The 22,909-nt window shown below is 42.4% G+C and overlaps 1 protein-coding gene across 1 annotated transcript in view; it reads left to right on the forward strand.

Moving 5' to 3' along the window:
• Positions 1 to 20,861, forward strand: part of LOC118560087 (NLR family CARD domain-containing protein 3-like) — a 31,328-nt gene extending 10,467 nt beyond the window's left edge. The window contains exons 4-6 of the mRNA XM_036130813.1: positions 16,436 to 16,443; positions 19,835 to 19,997; positions 20,675 to 20,861. Coding sequence (XP_035986706.1) covers positions 16,436 to 16,443; positions 19,835 to 19,997; positions 20,675 to 20,687 — 184 coding nt within the window. The 3' untranslated portion in view covers positions 20,688 to 20,861. The remainder of the gene's footprint in view (positions 1 to 16,435; positions 16,444 to 19,834; positions 19,998 to 20,674) is intronic.
• Positions 20,862 to 22,909: the final 2,048 nt, after the last annotated feature.

A 22,909-nucleotide genomic window follows, 5' to 3' on the forward strand; every position in this document is an offset into this window, starting at 1 on the left:
TACATTTTATCATTTATTTGTTCATGTTTCAGTTTTAACCTGCATCCTGGTGGCTTTAGCTCACATCTTATATTCTTTATTCAGATTGCAGGTCTGCAGGTTGTCAGAGATCAGCTGTGATTATCTGGTATCTGCGCTGAAGTCCAACCCGTCTTATTTGACAGATCTGGACCTGAGCTACAACAAAGACCTGAAAGATTGTGGAGTGAAGAAGCTCTGTGGTTTCCTCCAGACTTCCCTCTGCAAACTACAGACACTGAGGTCAGACTCAGTATCAGAACTTTTAGTTCTGATATTTGTGATGTGAAAGTTGTGTTGACACTAAACTGCAGACATCTGGTTGATATTCTACTGATCCACACTGAGGATCTTCATGGTAAAGTCTGCTTTCTTCTTCACTGCTTTGCTCCAGTTAAAGTTTCTTTCTTTTTCTAACTTCCTGTCAGGATTTATTCAATAATCAGCAGAAAGCATGAATCAATGAGCTGAATTTCAGTTTATAGTTGCAGCTTTTATCAAGAGCTGAATAGGAAGAGAGAAGAAATAAAATGCTGATGTTTCATTTATTTGAAGGTTTTTATTCTCTTCAAACCTTCATCAGGTCAGTTTTTCTCCATTTTCTACAGGATGATTTTAAAATAATTGAATAAGTGGATCTAATTCAGCTGAAAAACAAAGTTCAGATCTTCTATTGTAATAAATCTTTGCTGAGTTTATTCCTGGACTTGGAGCCAGTTTTTAATGTTGTCTCTCTGTGTAACTGAGTCTGAGCCCTGATCTCAGGTCAGAAGCGGACAGCATTGGGAGCCCCAGTGTGTATAAATGCCCCTCTTGTGAAGTGGCTCAGAGGGGATTCAAGCCAGTTTAGAAAAGTGAATTTCAGCTCCTGGAATCTGTCTGACAGGAACAAATCTATAATCCTTGATTGATGCTTCAGCACTTTTAGAAGCTCTGCAAGGATTTTACTGACTAAAACACTCAGACACAACATGTCACAGTACCAGGTTCTGCTTCTGGGAGCTTCAGCTCCTAAAGTCAGTTTACATTAAATATTCTACATGGCATCATGTTTTTATGGCTGTGGAATTATTAAAATAGTTCATTTATCTGCATTAATCTCCATTTGTTCATATTTGCTCCACAGTTGCTGCTGACTTCTTTTTTGTGAAACTTGAATAATTTGGCTGCAGAACCTGAGTTTGTATTGATGGAGCTGCTGGTGGAGCTGAAAGAGGCGAAGAGCTGAAGTTAGCAGGGCTGTCATTTTTGAAAGCTTGCTGACACTAAATGGAGCTGGAATGTGCACATGCCACTTTCCACCAGAAGTTAGGATCTCTAAAAATGAACTTGAGGGGAAAATGTGTGGTCCTCATGCCAGGTCAGACCCAGGCGTATGTTCATTTTGGAGATGGGGAAACTGGAGACCTAAATGGTGAAGCGGTGAATTACAGCCAACCTGCATGAGGATTCCTCTCAGACGTTCACTTTAAATAATAATAATAATACATTTTATTTAAAAGGCACCTTTCTGGACACTCAAGGTCACCATACAGAAGGGTAAAAAAACAGAATGTCAGAAACAAAAATCAAAACAAAAAACATTTTAAAAAATACCGATGCTGGGAGAGGGAAATTGATAATTAAAGAGAATAGGCAGTCTTAAACAGATGAGTTTTGAGTTGTGATTTAAAATGGAGAAGTGAGTCCGTGTTTCTAAGTAGGGGTGGTAGAGAGTTCCAGAGGCGGGGGCAGAGTGGCTGAAAGCTCTGCTCCCCATGGTGGTGAGACGGGCGGAAGGGACAGACAGGTGTGAAGCAGATGAGGATCTAAGAGCACGGGAGGGGGTGGGAATATGCAGGAGAACTGACAGATATGGGGGGCGGGGGGGCAGGTGGTGAATGGCCTTGAATGTCACCATGAGAATTTTGTGTTGAATGCAGAACTGCACGGGGAGCCAGTGGAGCTGTCGGAGGACCGGAGTGATGTGGTGGATAGAGGCAGTTCTTGGTATAATGCGAGCAGCTGAGTTCTGGACCAGTTGTAGTTTATGGAGTGATGTTATTGATATGGGTTGAAAAGATAGGGTGCTATCGAGGATGACACCCAGACTTAACCTGGGGGGAGGGGGAGATGGAGGAACTGTCAATAATAAGTGGGAAACTGTCGGTTTTGGAAAGAGTTGATTTGGTGCCGATGAGGATAACCTCAGTTTTACTACTGTTTAATTGAGGGAAGTTGTTAGTGAACCAGGCTTTTATTTCACAGATGCAATCTGTGAGGGAGGTGGGGGGAAGAGAGGACGATGATTGCGTGGAGAGGTAGAGCTGGGTGTCATTGGCATAGCAATGGAAGTGGATGTTAAATTTGCTGAAGATATTGCCAAGGGGAAGGAGATAGATGATGAAGAGGAGGGGCCCGAGTACAGAGCCCTGGGGCACGCCTGAGGTGACGGGGGAGGGGGTGGATTTGAGGGTCTTCAGTTGAATGAACTGAGTGCGGTCAGAGAAGTAGGAAATAAACCAGTCCAACGGAGTGTTAGTGATGCCAATGGAAGAAAGCCTACTGAGGAGAGTGGTGTGACAGATGGTGTCAAAGGCTGCACTAAGGCCGAGGAGGATGAGGATGGTGAGTAGTCCAGAATCAGATGCCATGAGGAGGTCATTGGTGATTTTGATGAGTGCTGTTTCAGTGCTATGGAGTGGCCGAAAACCAGACTGAAATTCTTCATACAGGTTGTTGGCAGATAGGTGAGAATGGAGCTGGGAGGCAACTGTTTTTTCAAGAATTTTGGAAATGAAGGGTAAATTGGAGATAGGACGGAGGTTGTTGAAGTTGATCGGGTCGGCACCAGGTTTTTTTTTTACAATCGTGGTGATGGCAGCAGTTTTGAGAGGTGTAGGGACAGTTCCAGTGGTGAGGGAGGTGCGGATGATAGCGGAGATGAGGGGAACCAGAGAGGGGAGGCAGGTTTTGACAAGTTGTGTTGGGAAGGGGTCCAGTTGACAGGTGGATGGTTTGGATTTCCGGATGAGCTCTGAGATTTCCGAGACAGTGGGAAGATGGAAGGAGGAGAGCGACTGTGTAGGCGAGGGAAGATCTGCTGAGGTGCTGAGATGAAACGTTGATCCAAGGTTCTGGTGAATGTTTTTGATTTTTCCTGGGAAATATGACATGATGTCATTGCAGAAAGAGGTACTACTTTCACTCCATATCAGATTTTAATCATAGATCATCTTGATCAGAAGCATTAAAACCTCAGTATTATTCATTCTGCTGCTGGTGACTCTTAAATACATCTGGAACATTTCAGATAAATCTAAATGCCCATAAGCCATCTTAAATCTTAAATCAAAGTCTGCTAACATCTTCTCTGGGTTTTCTACCTTCACATTCCTCTCTCCAATGATCACCAGGGTGACATGTTCCACAGATTATTGTGACCAGGTGAGCAGCAATCACTTTAATTGCTGAAAACAGTCAAACACACTCATGCGTAATGCTGCTGGCTGGATGCATTGGCACTGCTGGAAGACCGTGCAGATGGAGAATTAAGGAAACGTGCTTTCAGGGATCAAATATTTCCTGGCCAATAATGAGGACTGGCCAATATCCCTTTTCTGACTCCCAGCATGCATTGTGCTGTTCCCAGCAGGGGAAAGTGGCTCCACCTCCCTTTGAGGAGCTGAAAGGCAGCTCTCCAACCCCCAGAGAGCAGAGAAGGAGGCTTTCTGCTCACACCCAGGCAGTGCTCACCTTTTTAGGGGGGGGGGGGGGGGGTAATAATGGTGGGGAAACCTCTCTCCTCTGAATGTGGATCTGAACCCACAGCCACAGGGGAATTTCAACACGGAGCACAGCGTGGTTTACTTTTTAACAACTTATTTTAACAGCTTATTAACAACTTGTTTTAATGTGGACAACATCTGAGCTTTTTCCTCTGATTTCCACATTTTATAAACACCTCTCTGGGAAATTTTCCCAACGTTTCTTTGCTTGTTCTCCATGGCTGCCACGTCACCATGTTGAAAAAATTATCAGCTGACACATTTTCTACACATTCACATTCATGAGGTGCTTTGCATCGACCGTTTCTGCTTGAAACTTGTGTAGAGGGTAGAACCTGAGCCAAAACCTGGTACCAAATGTATCACTACAGCTGGGATCTAGAAAGGAAAATGGCTGCTGCTGTGCATGAGCATGGTTTTATTCATCTGAATATACTCCATTACTCCATTTTCTTTTTCTTGGCGTTCACTTTTGGTGCGGATTCCACACAAAGTTTTCTAAATGAGAGCCAGGACTGTAAAAACTGCTAAACAAGTTTTAACTATTGAAAGTTCTGATATTGTTGATTGTTGAAAAGCTGAAGTCAGCAGGTCTTTATTGAAGCAGCAGCTTGTTGTCATTAATCCAATTCAATCCAATCCACTTTATTTATATAGCACGATTTAAACAAACACAAGATTTCCAAAGTGCTGCACAAAAAGATTAAATAAATAAAAGCACTGCCCCGCACAGGATACGAATATGCATGTATATACATAAAATCAACGCCCTATGTGGTGTCAAAAGCTAAGGAAAAGAGGTGGGTTTTAAGAAGAGTTTTAATATGAGACAGAGAGGTGGCCTGTCTAATGTGCAGTGGCAATCCATTCCAAAGTTTTGGAGCTACAACGGAAAACGCTCGATCCCCTCTGAGCTTAAGCCTTGCTTTAGGCACTGTCAGGAGCAGCTGGTCAGCTGACCTGAGAGATCGTCTGGGAGTGTAGGGATGCAGCAGCTCAGAGAGGTAAAGTGGGGCAAGGCCATTTAAGGCTTTAACAGTAAATAAAATAATTTAAAATGAATCCTAAGATGGATGGGTAGCCAGTGGAGTGAAGCTATAATAGGCAAAATGTGCTCATACTTGCATGTGCCAGTCAAAAGACGTGCAGCAGCATTTTGTACCATTTGAAGACGAGCAATTGAGGACCCACTAATCCCTATATAAAGTGCATTACAGTAATCCAACCGAGTGGTCACAAAGGCGTGGATTACTGTCTCAAAGTGCTGTCTCTGAAGAACTGGTTTGATCTTTGCCAGCTGCCTTAACTGGAAAAAGCTAGATTTCACTACAGCCTTTATCTGGCTGTCAAATTTAAGGTCTGATTCTACTTTTACCCCAAGATGTTTTACAATTGGTTTGCAATATTGCACTAAAGAACCCAGATCAACTAAGGGGGGGGGGGGGGGGGGGAGTTCTTCCTGAAGTCCACAACCATCTCCACTGGTTTTACAGGGTTGAGCTCCAGGTTGTTCTCCCTGCACCAGGTCACCAGATGGTCAGCCTCCCACCTGTAGGCGGACTCGTCACCATCAAAGATAAGTCCGATGAGAGTGATGTCATCCGCAAACTTCAGGAGCTTGACAGGCTGATGACTGGAGGTGCAGCTGTTGGTGTACAGGGAGAAGAGCAGAGGAGAAAGAACACAGCCCTGGGGGGAACCAGTGCTAATGAGCTGTGGGTCAGAGTCATGTTTTCCCAGCTTCACGTGCTGCTTCCTGTCAGACAGGAAGTCTGATCCACCTGCAGGTGGAGTCAGGCACATTCAGCTGGGAGAGCTTCGCCTGAAGCAGAGCTGGGATGATTGTATTGAAGGCAGTGCTGAAATCCACAAACAGGATCCTGGCGTAGGTTCCTGCAGTGTCCAGATGCTGGAGGATGTAGTGAAGGGCCAGGTTGACAGCGTTGTCTGCAGACCTGTTGGCTCTGTAGGCAAACTGTAGGGGGTCCAGGAAGGGATTAGTGATTTCTTTAAGGTGTGAAAGCGCAAGACACTCAAAGGACTTCATAACCACAGAGGGCAGAGCAACAGGTCTAAAGTCATTAAGTCCTGTGGTCCTTGGCTTCTTGGGAACAGGGATAATGATGGAGGATATGAAGCAGGTTGGCACATGACATGTCGCCAGTGAGGTGTTAAAAATGTCTGTGAACACTGGAGACAGCTGATCAGCCCAGTGCTTCAAGGTGGATGGAGAGACAGAGTCTGGTCCATCATCTTTCTGGGAGTTCTGTCTTCTGAAGAGTTTGTTAACATCTCTCTCGTGTATGGAAAGAGTTGTCACTGAGGAGGAGGTGGAGGTGACCTGTTGGGTGGTGTTGTGGGGGGTGGATGCAGGACTGTCCCTTTGTCTGTCAAAACCATATTAAAAGTCGTTGGCTAACTGTCGGTCGTTCATGGAGTGGGGGGCTTTAGGCTTGTAGTTTGTTATCTGCCTAAGCCCTTTCCAGACAGAAGCAGATTTGTTGGCTGAAAACTGTTATTTCAGCTTCTCAGAGTACAGCTGTTTAGCCTCTTTAACCACCTTGCTAAACTTGTATTTTGCATCTCTGAATCTGCATTTATTCCCACTTTTGAAAGCATTTTCTTTCTCCAGCCTTAGCCTCTGTGAATTCATCCAGACTGTTGGTAGCAGCCCTGAAAACGTCCCAGTCAGTAGAGTCCAAACACGCCTGAAGATCCTCCACAGCCTCACTGGTCCACTTCTTTGATGTCCTCACTATAGGTTTGCTGAGCTTTAGTCATTGCCTGTAAGCAGGAATCAGGTGAACTACGACATGGTCAGACTGGCCCAGTGCAGCACGGGGGACGGCGTGATAAGCATCCCTGACTGTGGTGTAGCAGTGATCCAGAATGCTCTCCTCTCTGGTTGGGCATTTAATAAACTGTTTATATTTGGGAAGTTCAATTCAATTTTAATTATATAGAGCCAATTCATGAAACATGTCATCTGGAAGCACTTTACAAAGTCAAATTCAATCATATTATACAGATTGGTCAAAAATTTCCTATATAAAGGAACCAGTTGATTGCTTCAAAGTCCTGACAATCAGCATTCACTCCTGGATAAGCGTAGAGCCACAGGGAGAGTCGTCTGCATTGTCCATCGCTTTGCAGCAATTCCTCACACTGAGCAAACATGAAGCGACAGTGGAAAGAAAAACTCTGCATTAACGGAAAGGAAAAACCTCCAGCAGAATCAGGCTCAGTATGAACGGTCATCTGCCTCAACCGACTGGGGGTTACAGAAGAAAGAGCAGAGACACAACAAGAGAGGAAAAAAGGCACAGAAGCAAACATTGATCCAGTAATCTGTTCTACATTAGATGGTAGTAGCGGGTGATCTGTCTTCCCTGGATGATGTCACAGTTAACAGAACGTCAGACCATGTGTACCTACTATGAAGAGAAAGAGAGAGAGAGTAAAAAGTTAAAAGCTGAAATAACAGCCATTTCAATGCAATGTAAAACTGGAGAACAGTATAAATCAGTAGAGTGAAAAAAATAGGCCCTGATGTCCTTCAGCAGCCTAAGCCTATAGCAGCATAACTATAGAGGTAGCTCAGGGTAACATGAGCCACTCTAACTATAAGCTTTGTCAAAAAGGAACATTTTAAGATTAGTCTTAAAAGTAGATGGGGTGTCTGCCTCACGGACCAAAACTGGGAGTTGGTTCCACAGGAGAGGAGCCTGATAGCTAAAGGATCTGCCTCACATTCTACTTTTTGAGACTCTAGGAACCACCAGCAGACCTGCAGTCTGAGAGTGAAGTGCTCTGGTAGGAACATATGGGATAATCAGAGCTCTGATATATGATGGAGATTGATTATTAAGGGCTTTATACATTAGAAGAAGAATTTTAAATTATATTCTAGATTTAATAAGAAGCCAATGAAGGGAAGCTAAAATTGGAGAAATATGATCCCTCTTGTTGATTTTCATCAGAACTCTTGCTGCAGCATTTTGGATCAGCTGAAGGCTTTGAACTGCATTTTGTGGACTTCCTGATAGTAAAGAATTACAATAGTCCAGCCTTGAAGTAACAAATGCATGGACTAGTTTTTCAGCATCGCTCCTGGAAAGAATGTTTCTAATTTTGGCAATATTCCTGAGGTGAAAAAAGGAAACTCTGGAAACCTGTTTAATATGGGATTTAACTTACATGTCTTGGTCAAAAATAACACCAAGATTCACTCACTCAAGAAGTTATCGAGTGAGGTTTCCTTTGTTAAAGTCACCAAGGACAATAACTAAAGAGTCCGGATTTCTCTGCTCCACATTCAGTATCTGGTATGCGAGCGTGCGCTGTGCGACCTACACGTTTGCATTTGGGGGATGTAAACACCGGCCAGAATGAATGAAACAAACTCATGGGGAACATAAAAATGCTTACAGTTTATGACGAAGGATTCCAGGTCAGGAGAACAGTGCTGCTAGATCACTGCTACGTCGTTGCTCCAGCCGTTGTTTGTGTAAAAACAGATCCCTCCACCATTCCCTTTGCCGGAAAGATGTGTGTCGCGGTCAGCTCTGTGAAGTTGGAAACCGTCCAGCTGCAGCGCGGAATCCGGGATTAATCCACACAGCCACGTCTCCGTAAAGCAGAAAACAGCAGATGAAGAGAAGTCCCCGTTTTTTCCCAGCATCAGTTTCAGTTTGTGCAGTTTGTTAGGCAGGGAACGCACGTTGGACAGGATTATTCCCGGTAGCGGTAAGCGGAGTCCGCGGTGGCAGTGACGCACGAGCACAAAAGCACGCTTCCCTCTCCTCTGGTGTTCTGCTGCGTGAGCAAAGGTGAGTGCACCTTTGACTAGAATGTCCAAGATTTCCAGCGTAGGGAGAAGAAAAGTAGGGAATAAATCCTCTGGTGATGTAGCCCTGATGTTCATGAGTTCTTCTCTGGTGAAAGAACTCTGGGTATCACAAAAACCAGAATTACATAGTAAGACAAAGTAAAAAACAACGCACCAACACACCGTGGCAGCCGTCCGCAGCACCATCTTGGATCATATTTTATCTGGTATCGACGCTGAAGTCTAACCCGTCCCATAAGAAATTAAATTCTGTTAAAAGTCAAATAATTAGATTTTTTAAAAACCCTGGGTTATTTAATTGTATTTAAAGTGTGATATTTAAAGATCCAGTCTGGGAGGTGGCAGTAAATGCAACTTAAGTTGGTTGCAATCTGCAAATAAAAAAAAAAAAAAGAAAAAGTGTGTTTTCCTAATGGTATTCCCCAAGGAAGCATAGTTAGTCCATTATTTTTTTCTATTATGATTAATGATGTGTTTGAAGATGTGGAAAATAAAATGGATGTTTCTTTATTTGCTGATGATGGAGCTATTTGGAAGAGGGGTAAAAATGTTTCATTATTAAAAATGTTCAAGAAGCCATTAATAAAATAGAAGATTGGTCCTTTAGATGGGGATTTAAGATTTCTGTAGATAAAACAAAGGTTTTGTTTTTTACAAGGGAAAAGTTCCTGACGAAATAAAGTTACAAATTTATAAATATGATTTGGAAAGGGTAAAACAATTTAAAATTGTGGGTATATGGTTGGGTTAAAGGCTTACTTGGAAAGTTCATATTGAGAAGATAATTGATAAATGCAAAAGAGTTATAAATGTTATGAGGTGTTTGGTTGGGAATGAATGGGGAGCTGAGAGGAAGGCATTGAAATCAATTTATACAAGTATAATTCGGTCTGTTTTTGATTATGGATGTATTGTTTTTGGTTCAGCATCAGTTTCATTACTTTAAAAAATGGATATTGTTCAGTATCAAGCACTGAGATAATGCACAAGTGCCATAAGAACAACACCAACATCAGCATTGCAAGTAGAAATGGGAGAAATGCCACTACAATTGAGGAGATTACAATTACTTTCAACTTACTGGTTTCAGTTAAATAACCATTGTGAAACTCATCCATGTCAGGAAATTTTAAAACCAAGTTGGGAAAAAGGGAAGAAGAAATTAAATCATTTTGGATGGATTGCAGATTCTACTATTAAAGATCTTGAATTGTCTCAAACAAATGGCAGTAAAACAGTTATTAGATCATTACTTCATCCATCTATGTTGCCTGAAATTGATACAGATTTAACTTTGTTGTATAGGCGGAAAAACAAAGAGGATATTTCAGATTCAAATATGGTTGAGCAATATGTAGATAAATAATATTATGGATATGTAAAAATTTACATGGATGCTTCAAAAGATTCAAATAATAAGAATGGAGTTTCGTTTTTAGTTCCAGAATTTAATTTTAAGTCAGGTAAAAGAATCAGTGATGAAATTTCAGTTTACACAGGAGAAATGTTTGGTATCATGTTGGCATTAGAATGGATTGAAGAAATTAGACCATTAAGAAGTTTAGTTTGCTCAGATTCTAGTTCAACATTATATTCATTTAAACACAATCCTTCGCGCCATTCGCCCACTGCCAGGGCTTCACTTTTTCCCCAGTTCACCCTCGCAGAAGATAAAACAGAGAACTTAGTTGTAATCTCGGCCAGTCTATCGACATCTTGCTGGTTTCTGGTAAAAACAACGACATCATCAGCATAGGCAGATAAAATCACTTTGCTATTAAAACCAGGTAAAATCAAACCGTGAACACTGGAATGTATCTTTTGAAGCAGGGGTTCCAGGGACAGCGCGTAGAGCATCCCGGACATAGCGCAGCCTTGGCGAACGCCTCTACGCACCCTAAAAGGAGCACACAGATCACCGTTAATCTTTAACATACTCTCAATGCCACTGTACATCACCTTGATCTTGGCGATCAGACCAGCGCCGAACCCAAACCTCTCCATTGTTTTCCAAAGGAAGCTGTGTTCGACGCGATCAAACGCCTTTTCTTTATTTAATGCGATAAAGCCCGTTGTTAGACCCAATGAACCGGAGACCTCCAAAACATCCCGAATTAGGTAGATATTATCTACCATGAACCTGCCGGGGACGAAGTCAGTCTGGTCCCGATGGATGACCTGCTCCATAGCTTCTCTCAGCCCTGTTGCCAAGGCTTTGGAGAAGATCTTGTAGTCGGTGCAGAGGAGAAACAGGGCCTGTGTCGGATAGTAAGGAATGGATCACTTTCCTCTGCCCGTGTTTCCTCTCCAAGCTGAAGAAGAAGCTAGAGGGAGCATCCATCTCTGTGATGTTCTGAACCCGACCCCTGACCAACACGCCTTGGACTTTAGACTCCAGCAGGTTGGCTAAAACTAGCCTTTTGGATTTGAGAGCTTCAATATGCTCTCAATTTCCTGTGGACTCACTTAAATGTTCTAGTTCCACTATCAACTCAACTCAACTCAACTCAAACTTTATTTATAAAGCACATTTAAAACAACCGGGGTTGACCAAAGTGCTGTACAGATAGAAGATAAAAACTGAATGCTAAAATACATAAACACAATGCAAAAAGAAAAATTGAATGCAGATAAAAATATAATAGGATAAATGTTTCAATTTAAATAAAATATTAAAATAAATTATAACTTGCCAAATTTTCACCTAGACTTGATTAAAAGCCAGTGAAAAGAAATGTGTTTTTAGAGAAGATTTAAAAACCTATGAGGAGCCTGCCGATCGAATATGCCAAGGCAAGTTATTCCAGAGTCTCGTGCCGCTGCCATAAAGGCGCGATCACCTTTGGTTTTAAGTCTGGTTTTAGGCATGGCCAGTAGCAACTGATTAGAGGATCTCAGTGTTCTGGCCGGGACATGGATTCTGAGAAGCTCAGTCAAATACTGGGGGGCTAGACCATTAAGAGCTTTAAAAACAAACAATAAAATTTTAAAATCTATTCTAAAAACAACCGGAAGCCAGTGCAGCGAGGCTAGAACGGGTGATATGTGGTCACGTTTACGTGTGCCAGTAAGGAGACGGGCAGCTGCATTTTGTACCAACTGCAGACGGTGTAAAAGTGAGTGGTCCAAGCCAGCATATAATGAATTACAGTAATCTAATCTTGTATTAATAAAAGCATGGATTACAGTCTCCAGATCTCTGCGTGGCAGGTACCCTTTCACTTTTGATAAAATTCTTAACTGGTAAAAACTGTTTTTTACGACCGAACTAACCTGGCGATCGAATTTCAACCTATCATCAAATATTACACCAAGATTTTTTACTGATGATCGAATGTTAGGTGTAAGAGGGCCCAAGGAGCCAGGAGGAAAAACTGCTGGACTACAACCAAATGTAATAATTTCGGTCTTATTTTCATTTAGATTAAGGAAGTTTGAGGTCATCCAAGATTTTACATCGTTTAAGCAGTCAGAAAATGACTGTACAGGGTTGTTGGATTTTGATACTAAAGGAAAGTAGATCTGAACATCATCAGCATAACAATGAAAAGAAAAATTATGTTTCCTGAAAATTGATCCTAATGGTAACATATATAGAAGAAAAAGAATAGGTCCAAGAATGGAGCCTTGGGGAACCCCAGAACTCAAAGGAGCTGAAGATGAGGTAAATTCACCTAGCTGCACTGAAAAGCTCCGATCAGTCAAATAAGACTGGAACCATGAGAGAGCAGATCCTGTAATGCCCACCCACTGCTCAAGTCGCGTTAAGAGGATCCCATGGTCCACAGTGTCAAAGGCAGCTGTAAGATCAAGGAGCACTAGCATAGCAGGATTTCCTGAGTCAACAGTCACCAATAAGTCATTAAAAACTCTCATCAGTGCTGTCTCAGTGCTATGAAAAGGTTTGAAGCCAGATTGAAACTTCTCATTTATATCATTGGCCACTAAGAATGATTGAATCTGGATAAAAACCACTTTCTCTAAAATTTTAGATAAAAACGGCAATTTAGAGATAGGCCTAAAGTTGGACAACACAGAGGGATCTAGATTTTTCTTTTTGATCAGAGGTTGTACAACAGCATTTTTAAGAGTAGTTGGGACACATCCGGTACTAAGTGAGGTACTATGTTCATCTCCAGATCTCTAATAGATCTGGGGACATCTCGAGTGACATTAAGAGTATGCTGCTGACAAAGTTGCTTGATCTGAACTTTTCCATAGTCCTACCACTGCCTTAGACAAGTAAAATCACCCTTTCTTTGTCTAAAAACAGTCCAAAAATAACTTAGAGCTTCTCTAAAACTACGATCATATGTTAAAGCCAGATTAAAATGCCAGTAGGCGCTTTTAGGTAAAATGTTTGTGATAAAAGCATTCCCTAAAAGCAAAGAGTGGTCTGTAAAAGCTACTGGTAAAATCTGATATTTTTTAAAAACATTAAAATGATTTTATCTGGAGACCATGTGTACTGTCTGGAGCCTGTGTGCATCCTCCTCCATACGTCCACCAGGCCGTGGGACGAGACCAGCTGCCGCATAGCTTGTTGGGAGGCTTGATGAGGCTCTTTGTGATTCCGGTCTAACAATTTGTTTTCTGTACAATTAAAATCCCCACCTAAAAAACATAAATCTCCCACACAATCTCCCAACCTCTCCCCAATTTTCTCTAAAAAACGCTTCCTCTCTGCACCGACATTAGGAACATAAATATTGATTTAAAAAAAACTACGTTAAAATGGTCAAACTGAGCTTTTACTAAAAGACACCTTCCCTGGACGATATTTTCTACATTAAAAGAGTTTCGGGGTGAAAGCCAAGGAAAAGAGGAGGCCCACCCGTGAACTCTGTGAGGTGCCGTGGCTAAAAAAACCTTCTCCCTTCCATTCCTTGCGCCAGTCTGCTTCAATGGTAAGATCACTGTGCGTTTCTTGTAAAAATAAAACACTGATTCTTTTCTGTTTAGCTGTTTCATAAATCATGGTGCGTTTTACAGCCTCCCTAGCTCCATTAATGTTTAAAAAAGCTATTTTAAAATGATCCATGTTGGGTAAAAGGCTAAAAACAACACGATAATAAAATAAAAAGAAGCTAGTGTACGTCATGATATTCAAAATGGTTTTCTCACTTTTCCCATAATTTCCTTTAGTCTAAAACCCTCCTGATCAGAAAAAACCAGACTCTTCTTTTCTTCTAATATAAAACTTTGCAAATGTATGGCAAGACAAGGCACATTTATTTATATAGCACAATTCAGTACAGGGACAATGCAAAGTGCTTTACATGATTACAATATAGCACATTAAAACAGAATAAAAGCAAGTAGGAATAAAATGTAGATAGAAATTAGAACAAAGAAGTGGTGATTCAGTTAACTAGAACAGTTGAAGGCAATCTTAAACCTTGCATAAAAATAAAATATTTTTAAATTGGGAAAATATTTTCCAACTTTTATTCCTCTTAATCCTTTTGTTTCCTGGAGAAAAGTATTAAAAGACTCCACAGGATAACGTTCCTCTGCACTATTACCCTGGGACAGAGACACCTCACTGTTGTTTGACAGCTCACCCTCACTATCACTACTGTCTGACACCTCCTTTCTCCGTGTGGCCAGCTTGCTGACCTGCTTGCTGCTCTGAACAGCAGTCATCACATTTTTCCTCTGACTGCATCTTTTTAAATTCATAGGAGCCTCCTGCTCCATCACCAGGTCCCCCTCGACTTTCTCCCTCACAGGAGCCACCAAAGGCTCCTCCACACTCACCTCCCCTCCATCAGCCACCACCTCACCTTTCCCTCCCTTATCTTCACACACACCAGTCACCTCACCACCAGTCTCACCCTCCTGTTCTCCAAACACACCATCCTGCTCCATCTCACCCTGATTCTCCACCTCCTCACCAGTCACACAAGTTTCTCCACCACCACACACCACCGTGCTGCCCTCACTCACCACACAATCACTCCTTTGTGGATCAGATGTTTTATTCACAGTGCTTTCCTCCATTAAACTCCACTAATGGTCTCCAGCGACCAGACCCGATGCCACAGCTTCCTCCGCGGCTACGCTGGAGTTCCCCGCAGTGCCAGACTCCCCCGCCGCGGTAGGTGCTCCAGCCTCACCGGACACACCCACCTTCTCAGCAGTAGGCTGCTGCTCCGCGAAGCCCGACGGAGCCGACCCAGCTCTGATTGGGCACGATTTTATCAAATGTCCTTCCTGTCCACAGCCGAAGCACTTTATGCTGGATGAGGTGGCGAACAAGATGTAATCAAAGTCGTCCACTCTGACCCGGAAACACAGGTTTAGCTCCTCATCACGCTTGTTAAGAATCATGAAGAGTTGTCTCCGGTGGGAGACAACATGCTTCAACAATGGTGATTTACACCCGACAGAATCTTTTTAACGGGGGAAACCACCTTTCTGTGACGGGACAGCTCTTTAATGAGGAACTCGTCGCTGATGAATGGAGGGACATTTGATAACATCACCCTGGTAGTGGGCTGCGTGAGCGTCGACACCTGAAAGAACGAGCCGTTCACCGAGATGCTCGACTCAACCAACAGGTTTGCCTGCTCAACCCTCTCAACAAACAACACCGCGGCTCTGTTCATGCGGGCCGCGGACTTGATAGAACCATGCCCAATAATCTCCCCCACCGCCAGAAACATGTCCTCCACGCTGCACGGAGACCCGGCACCCACCTTGATGCCGTTCCTCCGTGTCAGCGTGGAGAAGACGCCAGAAACAACACTATGGCGTTCGAGACGCCGACCTGCCGCCGGGCAAAACCCGACGGCCACCAAACCCCCCAAAACCCACTGTCAAGTTTTGTTGTGATTTTAATTTTTTTCCTTAGTAATACTCCACTTGAAAGAGCCCAGTCGGCAAGGAACAACTCAGAACAAGGATTTCCCCTTTTTTGTTTATTATTAAAATTTGTTTTCTTGATTTGATTGGTGAAGGGGTCATTCAGTCATTCAGGTTGAAAACCAGTTGCGTTTGATGGTGAACTGAGGGATTTTAGTTTTCTTGGTTTGACTTGTTTCTTTAAGCTTTTGCTCTCAACAAACTTTACTCCTTTGTCCTCCAAAGCATGTATTGAACTGATGTTCAAGATGGCCGTTTAACAGGAAGTTCCTCCTCTTGACAGGAAGTCGGTTGGGATGCTTTTCTGGTGATGTTGCAAAAATGCAAATGTTTGATTGCCCCCTGCTGGTCCGCCTGAAGATTTGTTTTTTTTACGGAAGTGAATGAAAGAGGTTTTTGATGTTTTCGTCGTGCTTTCTGTCAGTTGGCGTGACACCCACCAAAAACCCAAAGTAAAACCACTATATACACAATATTTACACACACCCAGTGAAAAAGGATAGAAAAAAGTAAGAAAAACCACTCAAACAGAGTTTTCTCACGCGCTTTCTCTTCCGCTTCTTCACACTCACTCCTCCCACATGAAGAAGAAGAAGTGTGTTTTCCTACACAGAGGAAGTCATTGAATGCATTGTGAGTGTAGGTGAGAGAGCGCAGCAGGGGAAATTGCAGAGATCTGGTTCTGCGGCCATAAGTCAACATCTCCATGTTAAGCTGCTTGTCTTTGGACTATAAACAGTATTCTGTGCTATGGTTTGTCCCCACGATGATCCACAGTGAGTAAGCTTCAGTCCAAGGTAGAAGACTCTGAAGTTTCTACTGGAAGCTTTTTGGACTGTGTTTAGCCGCTAGCTTAGCATACCAACTAGCCGATGCTAACAAGCTGGCCAATGGACTCTAGGCTGCCGTTGGCTAACTCAGCTGGACCTAGGAGCTTGGAGAGTATCGTTACCCAACCGGACAACCAGAGATTTACCCAGAATGCACTCTGAGTCACCCGGAATGCACTCTGGAGACCTCTGGGGACATTGGAGACAAGGACGAGAAGTTTGTGATAGGTGTGGACCCCGCAGGTGGACTAGTATTGGAGTGGGAGCCGTGACTGTGGGAGGCGAGTTTTTCCAGGAGAGGAGGACTAAAGGGAGCAGAGCGTTTCTGTTAGCCTTATTATTTATCTGGACCAAGGTTCCTTTTTAGTTCATTATTTGCTCTTTGACAAAAGCAACCACTGAGTTTGGTCTCCATGTTCACAAGCATAAAAACAGGCCTGCAATGTAGTGTTAGCTTGGGTTTTACCGGGTTTAGCTTTAATTAATAAGCATTTAAGCAAATATTATTGAACTGGGGTCTCAGATTGACACCCTGAGGGTTTTTATTTTGGTGTTGTATGTGGAGAAGTGCTTGTTAATTGTCTTTATTTAAAGGTCCTAAAGTAAATATATTTATTCACCTTTTTATTTTCCTAAATAAAGGGTGGGGGTGTTATTATTAACCCTTTATAACTTGAGTCAAATGGTGATTTAGTCTGTGCCTCATTGTTGCACTGTTTAGTGCTAAAACCAAATACCATGCATAGATCTGTAGTCCAAGTTTGCACTGCAAGTTTGCTGGTTCAAATCCCACAGACTCCTGCCCTGGGTCCCTGAGCAAGATCCTTAGAGCCAGAATTCTCTAAGGATCTTGCACACACAGATTAAAAAACCAAACCTAAACTAAGAAGCTTCTGAAGACATAAGAGAACAAACTAAAACAGTAAACAAGAATCCAGACAAGAAAGAACTCAAAACAGCAAGATAATAAAAGACAGGAGAGAGAAGGAAAACTAAAACTAACATAAACCAGAACAGAACTCAGAATATTACAGTTTCAGTTTTAACCTGCATCCTGGTGGCTTCAGCTCACATCTTTTATTCTTTATTCAGCTTGATAGCCTGCAGGTTGTCAGAGATCAGCTGTGATCATCTGGTATCGGCGCTAAAGTCCAACCCGTCCCATCTGACAGAACTGGACCTGAGCTCCAACAAAGACCTGAAAGATGGTGGGGTGAAGGAACTCTGTGGTTTCCTCCAGACTCCCCTCTGCAAACTACAGATACTGAGGTCAGACTCCATGTTTTAGTTCTGATATTTGCGATGTGAAAGTTGTGTTGACACTAAACTGCAGACATCTGGCTGATATTCTACTGATCCACACTGAGGATCTTCATGGTAATGTCTTCTTTCTTCTTCACTGCTTTGCTAAAGGTAAAGTTTTTCTTTTTCTAACTTCCTGTCAGGATTTTCTCAATAATTATCAGAAAACATGAAGCAATGAGCTGAATTTTGAAGGTTTCTAAGCTCTTTAAACCTTCATCAGGTCAGTTTTTCTCCATTTTCTACAGAATGGTTTTAAAATAATTGAATAAGTTGATCTAATTCAGCAGAAAAACAAAGTTCAGATCTGCTATTGTAATAAATCTTTGCTGAGTTTGTTCCTGGACTTGGAGCCAGTTTTTAATGTTGTTTCTCTGTGTAACTGAGTCTGAGCCCTGATCTCAGGTCAGAAGCGGACGGCATTCGGACCCCCAGTGTGTATAAATGCCCCTCATGTGAAACGGGTCAGAGGGGATTCAAACCAGTTTAGAAAAGTGAATTTCAGCTCCTGGAATCTGTCTGACAGGAACAAATCTATAATCCCTGATTGATGCTTCAGCACTTTTAGAAGCTCTGCAAGGTTTTTACTGACTAAAACACTCAGACACAACATGTCACAGTACCAGGTTCTGCTTCTGGGAGCTTCAGCTCCTAAAGTCAGTTTACATGAAATATTCTCCATGGCATCATGTTTTTATGACTGTGGAATCATTAAAACGCCACTTTCCACCAGAAGTTAGGATCTCTAAAAATGAACTTGAGGGGAAAATGTGTGGTCCTCATGCCAGCTCTGACCCAGGCATACGCTCATTTTGGAGACGGGGAAACTGGAGACGCAGATGGTGAAGTGGTGAATTACAGCCAACCTGCATGAGGATTCCTCTCAGACGTTCACTTTCACTCCATATCAGATTTTAATCATAGATCATCTTGATCAAAAGCATTAAAACCTCACTAATATTCATTCTGCTGCTGGTGACTCTTAAATCCATCTGGGACATTTCAGATAAATCTAAATGCCCCTAAGCCATCTTAAATCTTAAATCAAAGTCTGCTACCATCTTCTCTGTGTTTTCTACCTTCACATTCCTCTCTCCAATGATCACCAGGGTGATGTGTTGCACAGATTATTGTGACCAGGTGAGCAGCAATCACTTTAATTGCTGAAAACAGTCAAACACACTCGTGCGTAATGCTGCTGGCTGGATGCATTGGCACTGCTGGAAGACAGTGCAGTTGGAGAATTGAGGAAACGTGCTTTCAGGGATCAAATATTTCCTGGCCAATAATGAGGACTGGCCAATATCCTGCTTCTGACACCCAGCATGCATTGTGCTGTTCCCCACAGGGGAAAGTGGCTCCACCTCCCTTTGAGGAGCTGAAAGGCAGTTCTCCAACCCCCAGAGAGCAGAGAAGGAGGCTTTCTGCTCACACCCAGGCAGTGCTCACCTTTTTTGGGGGGGAGGGGGTAATAATGGTGGGGAAACCTCTCTCCTCTGAATGTGGATCTGAACCCACAGCCACAGGGGAATTTCAACACGGAGCACTGCGTGGTTTACTTTTTAACAACTTATTTTAACAGCTTATTAACAACTTGTTTTAATGTGGACAACATCTGAGCTTTTTCCTCTGATTTCCACATTTAATAAACGCCTCTCTGGGAAATTTTCCCAACGTTTCTTTGCTTTTTCTCCATGGCTGCAACATCACCATGATGAAAAAATGATCAGCTGACACATTTTCTACACATTCACATTCATGAGGTGCTTTGCATCGACCGTTTCTGTTTGAATCTGGGCGTGTAGAGGGCAGAACCTGAGCCAGAACCTGGTACCAAATGTATCGCTACAGCTGGGATTTGGAAAGGAAAATGGCTGCTGCTGTGCCTGAGCATGGTTTGATTCATCTGAATATTTTTGCCATACTCCATTTTCTTTTTCTTGGCGTTCACTTTTAGTACGGATTCCACACAAAGTTTCTAAATGAGAGCCAGGACTGTAAAAACTGCTAAACAAGTTTTAACTATTGAAAGTTCTGATATTGTTGATTGTTGAAGAGCTGAAGTCATTAGGTTTTTATTTAAGCGGCAGCTTGTTGTCATTAATATTAATGAGAGGTCTTTAACTTGTTTTGTTGGACTTTTAGAACCTGCATCCTGGTGGCTTCAGCTCACATCTTTGATTCTTTATTCAGATTTATAGGCTGCAGTTTGTCAAAGATCAGCTGTGATTATCTGGTATCGGCGCTGAAGTCCAACCCGTCCCATCTGACAGAACTTGACCTGAGAGACAATGACCTGAAGGAGTCAGTTGTTCAGCAGCTGCAGGATCTTGTAAAGGTTCCAGACTACAAACTGGAAACTCTGTAAGTAGATGGTTGGAGTGAGTCTAAAATCTAAAAGTCAGCTGCTGTCAGCAGAACTATTCTGAACCCAGTTGGTACCAAAGCAAAGATCCAGTGTTCCCAGTAAAGCTGAAGCTTCTCAGTGGGAGGAGAATGGTGACAGGCTTCCTGATTGGGCACAAAGACAACAATGAGCCAATCAGATGAGCCAGCAGCTTGTTGCATTCCTGTCTTTGTGTCCATGTGAAGATGACTGTTGTTGTGTTCATGTCTCCAGGAAATGCAGCTGACAGCCTTCCACCATGTCTAGAGACAGTGGTCCTCATTCATCAAGCTGTGGAGCATCAGATCTGATCTCAGACTCTTCTCTCATTTCAACAGCAAACAGCTGATTAGTTTCATCTTAGTCACAGCTCTGAGATCAGTCTGACTGCAGCATGCAAACCACTGATTTCACAGCCCATCATTACATTTAGTCACCATGTGGTCTTTCTACAGAGCAGGAGCTCTGCTGAAGTCCACTCAGCACATCTGGACATGTGTCCTTCTCTCACTAGTTTCATCCAGATGTGTTCAGGGACAGCCTCCATGTTTCTTAGTCAGCTGATGTTTCAGGAACAGATGATATGTTCATGTTCAGCTTCCAGAGGCTGAAAACACTCACTGATCTCCTCTGATGCTCATTCTTCTCTCTGTAGGAAGTGGAGGTGATGATCTTAGTAGAGGAGAGAAGCTGAGCTGTCCTCATGATCCAGAGGCTGAAGCTGCAGCATTTTGAGTTCAAAGAGACTGACTGGATCCTGATGATGAACTCTGACCTTAGAGATGTTGATCCTGTTTATCTGATAATGTTTGTCATTTAGTGTTTGATATTGTTTTTCTATGTGGACCAACAAGGATCAAATGAAAACTAAGCTGCATTTAGTGGCTCCATGGAGTTTTGATCTGAATCTGATGAAACTGCAAAGTTGATCCTTTTTTTTCTCTGCTTCATTTTCAGCCTGTAACCCAGAAATCTGAAATAAAGCTCAACTCTAAAGTGTTCAGGCTGCATGTTTGCTTCATTGTGATGCAGTTTCTGGAGGTTTTTCAGCATATTTTAGATGCTTTCTGCAAATGTTTGAGCAGCTCTGCTCCTTTTATCTGTTGCTGCAAACAGCTCAGTGAGTAAAATTATGGGGTTTTTTCAATCAGAGGATGAAACCTTTCTTCAAGATTTTACATCAAATATTTTTATTTCCTTCTTTCTGAAGGTAAAATCTAAAAGTGAGTAAAGATAAAGTTTTATCTGCTCCAGCTTCTCCTTTGGTGAGCATGGAAACACTTTCTGAAGCAGCTCAGAGACTTTATGATCTTCTTTGGAGGATTTTCTCTGTTCTTCCTGCAGAACGGTTCTGGTTATGTTGGATCTGAGGCTCATCATGCAGCTCTGCTCTGCTGAGGTCAGACCATAGATTTGAATCCTGTTTAGGGACTGTGGGGGTAAAACCTTCACCTGCAGCTCCTCATGAAGTCCACTGTGGACGTTGGAGAAGGAAAAGAGATTTTTTCTTTTCATCAGAAATTCAAACATGAATCATTTCCTTTTTTCTCGTTTCCTGGACATTTCAGACGGACCAGAACCAGAATCTGCTCTACAGAACCTGGATCCTCAGATTGTCTCCCTGTTATATAAATACATTTAGAACCTGTGAAAGACCATATCTGGCATTCCAGCAGATAGGCAGAAAGATAGAAAATAATTTTTAGATGTGTTATATTTTAAAATTAAAGATGGGTTAAAATGAGGAATTATTAAAATGATTCATGCATCAAACAGGGATTATTAGATTTAGTCAGAACTGAGTTTAAAATCAGAAGTTTAACAAGTTATCTGGATCCTTTGGTGCAGTTTCTAGCTTTAAAATCAAAGATCAGCTGGTCGTGTCTTACTTGATTCTGTGGGAGAATTATTTAACTATTAACCTTTAAAAAAGAAAAGGAAAGAAAGAAAGAAAGACTCGAGAAAATGGCGTTCCTCTGTCTTGTCAACGAGAACTCAATTTATTCCATTTCATCTTCGCACGAACAAACGGGTGAGAAGCATGAGTTCTAACATTCATATCCAGAGCTGGCCTCTTTAAGGCCTACAGATGTGTGTGCGTTATAACAACAGTCTATGTGTCTCCATTGGTGTGTGTGTTGCAGGCTAATGACGTCCATCTTGGCAATTGGACTAAACTTCTGGGAAATGTTTATCAGAAAGAGTACAAAAACAGAGCGATTAATTCCGCTACTTGACATATCTTGGAACGCTAAAGTTAAACAATGATATCCATATGTTTACTCCCATTACTGAGAGCCAGGTCAATTCCCACTAAAAAGTGAGTGGAAATGAAAAGCTGGACTGTGGTTCAGTCAGAGCAGCTTTAGAGACCATTCCTCTGATGGAAACGTGGGAACCTTAAAGGAACATTTCTCTGTTCATTTGTTCTGAAACATTTGTTCTCTGGATGTTTCCTTTGGTTTCCAGCCTTTATTCTGTCTCCATCAGGATAGGAGACCAGCAGGTGGCGCTGCTGAGCAGCTTCAGCTTTCTATGGAGCCACATTAGCAGAACCTTAAATGGATCCAAACTGTTAGGCCAGATCCAGGCAGCCTTCGTGTTCTCTACATGATCTGGGATGAAGAGAAAAGCTCGGAGCACATTGTTGGAAACTGTGGCTGTGGGAGAATTACTTAACTATTAACCTTATAAAAAGAAAGAAAGACTCAGAGAAAATGGCGTTCCTTTGTCTTAACAACGAGAATTCGTCTTTATTATGCCTAGAAACGTACAAACGGGTTTCCGGAGCGAATTCTGACATTCAAATACAATGGTCGTCATTTTAAAGGAACATAATGTGTGTGCGTTAAACACAAGTGTCTGTGTGTCTCCATTGGTGTGTGTGCGC

This window comes from Fundulus heteroclitus, unplaced genomic scaffold (assembly GCF_011125445.2).
Source record: "Fundulus heteroclitus isolate FHET01 unplaced genomic scaffold, MU-UCD_Fhet_4.1 scaffold_380, whole genome shotgun sequence".
NCBI classification, from domain to species: Eukaryota; Metazoa; Chordata; class Actinopteri; order Cyprinodontiformes; family Fundulidae; genus Fundulus; species Fundulus heteroclitus.